General features: G+C 44.8%; 1 protein-coding gene across 1 annotated transcript; it reads left to right on the plus strand.

Annotated features, from left to right (window-relative positions):
• The first annotated feature begins 1,344 nt into the window (after window positions 1–1,344).
• On the plus strand, window positions 1,345–3,456 carry aplnrb (apelin receptor b). The gene has a single exon (XM_084399950.1). The coding sequence runs from the start codon at window positions 1,434–1,436 to the stop codon at window positions 2,511–2,513; it is 1,080 nt and encodes a 359-aa protein (XP_084256076.1). The 5' UTR covers window positions 1,345–1,433; the 3' UTR covers window positions 2,514–3,456.

The following is a 3,456-nucleotide window of genomic DNA, read 5'->3' on the forward strand; positions in this document are numbered from 1 at the left end:
TGTTGCAGACTTGTTAAAGACCAATCTTTATTTCTTTCTTTCATTCTCTTTCTTTCTCTTAATCATTCATTAATTTCCAGCATAACAGACTGTAAATACATAGAAAGTTAGACAGATAGCCTTTTTAATATTTTTAGCTTAAGAAAAATGTTTTACACAGTTGGTGACCAAGTAGCCCTACCTTGTGCATTATTTCTTTGTTTGTGAATTTATTAGTAAATGTATTTATTATTAAGACAGATTATATATATATATATATTTTTACATAGCCTATATAATGTACTTAAAATATAGTTTACGAGGTATCAAATAATTATGAGGTATTATTTAGCCTTATTTTTACATATTTATTTATTGTCAGTGTTTTATATCATCATACATTGTCCAGCACAAAATATGAATATGTTACTTTCAATATTGTGTGTCACATTTACATTAACTTATTATTTGATACTCTCTTAATGTATCAACCTATTTCTTTAATGTTTCTTTATTTTTAAACATTTTTTTACGGATTTCACTGTTGAGGGAAAACTAACGACAGAAAACGCAATTTCATGCCTAACTTGTGCCGTATAAGTTAGGCAATTTTAGGATGAAATTGCGTAAATGTCATGCTGAAAAAGGCGTTTAGAACTGAAGATTAGTCTTATGCACAATTTTTATACGCATTGATGATGCTGCACTATATTTTCTGGGATAAAATCGGACATATATGATCTTGTTCGGGCAAGTCTGTGAGCGCAGAGTCAAACGCATTGGAATGGAAATTAGAGCCCTCGAATCGTCCAACTAATAGACAGTTGTTCACACATTCACATCCGTCCATTACAATATCATTTAATCCGCACTGGGAAAAACACAGGTCCTGACATGTCGCGGCAGATAGAGAAGTTACATGTTTAACTTTTAAAATAGTAAATCTCCTGAAAATATTAATACAAACGCGAAAAACGCTTACATCATCGTGTATACAGTAGTATTAGTGTATATAAATATCCTATATAACAGCAAGTTTATATATAAAACGTAAAGCAGAGCTCTATCAATTTAAACCTTCTATTTCTGCAGCATTATTTACGGCTGTGATGTGCGACTATTTTTAATGTCCGCTTTGAAAGTAGGCTACGCGCTGTTTCTCAGTAGTTCCGCGTGCAAATATTTTTGTTTGCTTGTTATTTTTATATTTATATTTTGCCTGTGTGTTTTTCTGTGGAAGCTGCAGCGCAGTGCGGGTGAGAGGAGGGGTCACTGGGGTAGAGGGGAGGGGTCAGGGGTGAGGGGAGGGGAGTGTGAGATCCTGAGGGTTTAAAAGCCACCGTTTGTCCAGCTGAAAGTGTATTCTGACCTGAACACATCACAAGCAACTTGTCTGTGATCATTTAGATCTCTTGTCAACGGATACTTTAAACACTTAAAGATTTTTTAGAGGAATGAATGCCATGGACAACATGACTGCTGACTACAGCCAAGATTATTACGACGATGCAGCAAACAGCTCAATGTGTGACTTTAATGAGTGGGAACCATCATATTCACTGATTCCTGTGCTCTACATGCTTATCTTCATCCTGGGCCTCACTGGTAATGGTGTGGTCATCTTCACGGTGTGGCGGGCCCAGTCCAAGCGCAGAGCTGCAGATGTCTACATCGGAAACCTGGCTCTTGCTGACCTGACCTTTGTGGTGACTCTGCCTCTGTGGGCCGTCTACACTGCCCTGGGATACCACTGGCCCTTTGGCGTGGCCCTCTGCAAGATCAGCAGCTACGTGGTGTTGCTCAACATGTACGCCAGTGTCTTCTGCCTGACCTGCCTGAGCCTGGACCGCTACATGGCCATCGTGCACTCGCTCACCAGCACACAGCTGCGGACCAGAGGACACATGCGGGCCTCGCTGGCCACCATCTGGCTTCTCTCAGGTGTGCTGGCTGCACCCACCCTGCTTTTCCGCACCACGGTGTTCGACGTCGAAACCAACCGCACCTCCTGCGCCATGGACTTCAGCCTGGTGGTGAGCAAACAGGGCCAGGAGACCTTTTGGATTGCGGGCCTCAGCATCTCCTCCACGGCTCTTGGCTTTCTGATCCCCCTCCTGGCCATGATGGTGTGCTACGGGTTCATCGGCTGCACCGTCACACGTCACTTCAACAGCCTTCGCAAGGAGGACCAGCGCAAGCGTCGCCTGCTGAAGATCATCACCACATTGGTGGTGGTGTTTGCTGCGTGCTGGATGCCCTTCCACGTCGTGAAGACCATGGACGCCCTCTCGTACCTGAACCTAGCGCCTGACTCCTGCACCTTCCTGAACCTCCTGCTGATGGCCCATCCCTACGCAACCTGCCTGGCGTACGTCAACAGCTGCCTCAACCCGCTCCTCTACGCCTTCTTTGACCTCCGCTTCCGCTCTCAGTGCCTCTGCCTCCTCAACCTGAAGAAAGCCCTTCACGCCAGCCCCGCCAGTTCCCTCTCTTCACAGAAGACCGAGGCCCAGTCGCTGGCCACTAAGGTGTGAGGAGCTGGTTGGAAGGGTGACACAGATTTGGGGTAACAAGTCAACAAACTCCCTCAAACTCTTACATCCTTCACAAGAACTCAAAGGTAACTCTGTTTGTTGGGGACAAGAAGACTTTCCTTTTGTATCTGACTGTGGGAACTTGAGGAACCAGCTTATCCTGTCCCGGGACTATGCGTTGGTACTCTGTGTAATATAAAGGAGAGCGTTCTGGTTCTGAAGAACTTGATGCAGTCTGTTTGTCCTGGTGTCTCTGAGACCACAAGCAGCTTCTGGAAAGCAGACCCCCCCCTCCGACAGCTGTGCTCCAGACGTGCGGGACACAGTTGAATGTACATTGAAGAGGACGAGCGAGGGCTTTTCTGCTTGCCTCTGCATCTCTCCCGGCTCCAGAGATTGAGCTTCACAGACTCTGCTGTTACTTTGGAGCTGCAGGGGGGTGGGTGGCCCACGGAAGGCTTTGAGAGCAATTTATGAACTCTTTACTTTTGAAACTGTATTAGTGCATTTAATCATGCTCCTTACCCTTTGGTTGCTTGTTTATTTTTTTGTCCATTAAGCACTTGTTCGTAAGGGGCAGTGATAAGGCCAGTCTGTCTTATCTAAACCGTCAAGATGGGGAGGGAGGGATGGGAGCCTTACATGAGAAGAAGTGTTGCAGCTTGATTAAAGACTTTCAAGGGGGGAGGTGGGTGTTTTCGGGAGACGAAAACAGGGGATAAAGGGAGGGGGGTAAACTCAGACAGACAGATGGCAGTTGACAAATGTTGTTGGGGAAAAGGGATGGCCAATTAATAGGTGGCAGCTTCGACAGATGAGATAGTGTGCGTGCGAGTGTGAGCTCATGAAATGTGTGCAAGTCAACTTTTATTTTGATATTGTGGAAAACACTGCTGTAAGATTCTTTTATGCAGTACTTTCTGAATAAAATGTGTATTATGAA

This window comes from Rutilus rutilus (genome assembly GCF_951802725.1).
Source record: "Rutilus rutilus genome assembly, chromosome: 25".
Taxonomy (NCBI): domain Eukaryota; kingdom Metazoa; phylum Chordata; class Actinopteri; order Cypriniformes; family Leuciscidae; genus Rutilus; species Rutilus rutilus.

Excerpts from the sequence above, each read along its gene's own strand:
- aplnrb (XM_084399950.1), top strand. The coding sequence starts at position 1,434 with ATGAATGCCATGGACAACATGACTGCTGACTACAGCCAAGATTATTAC.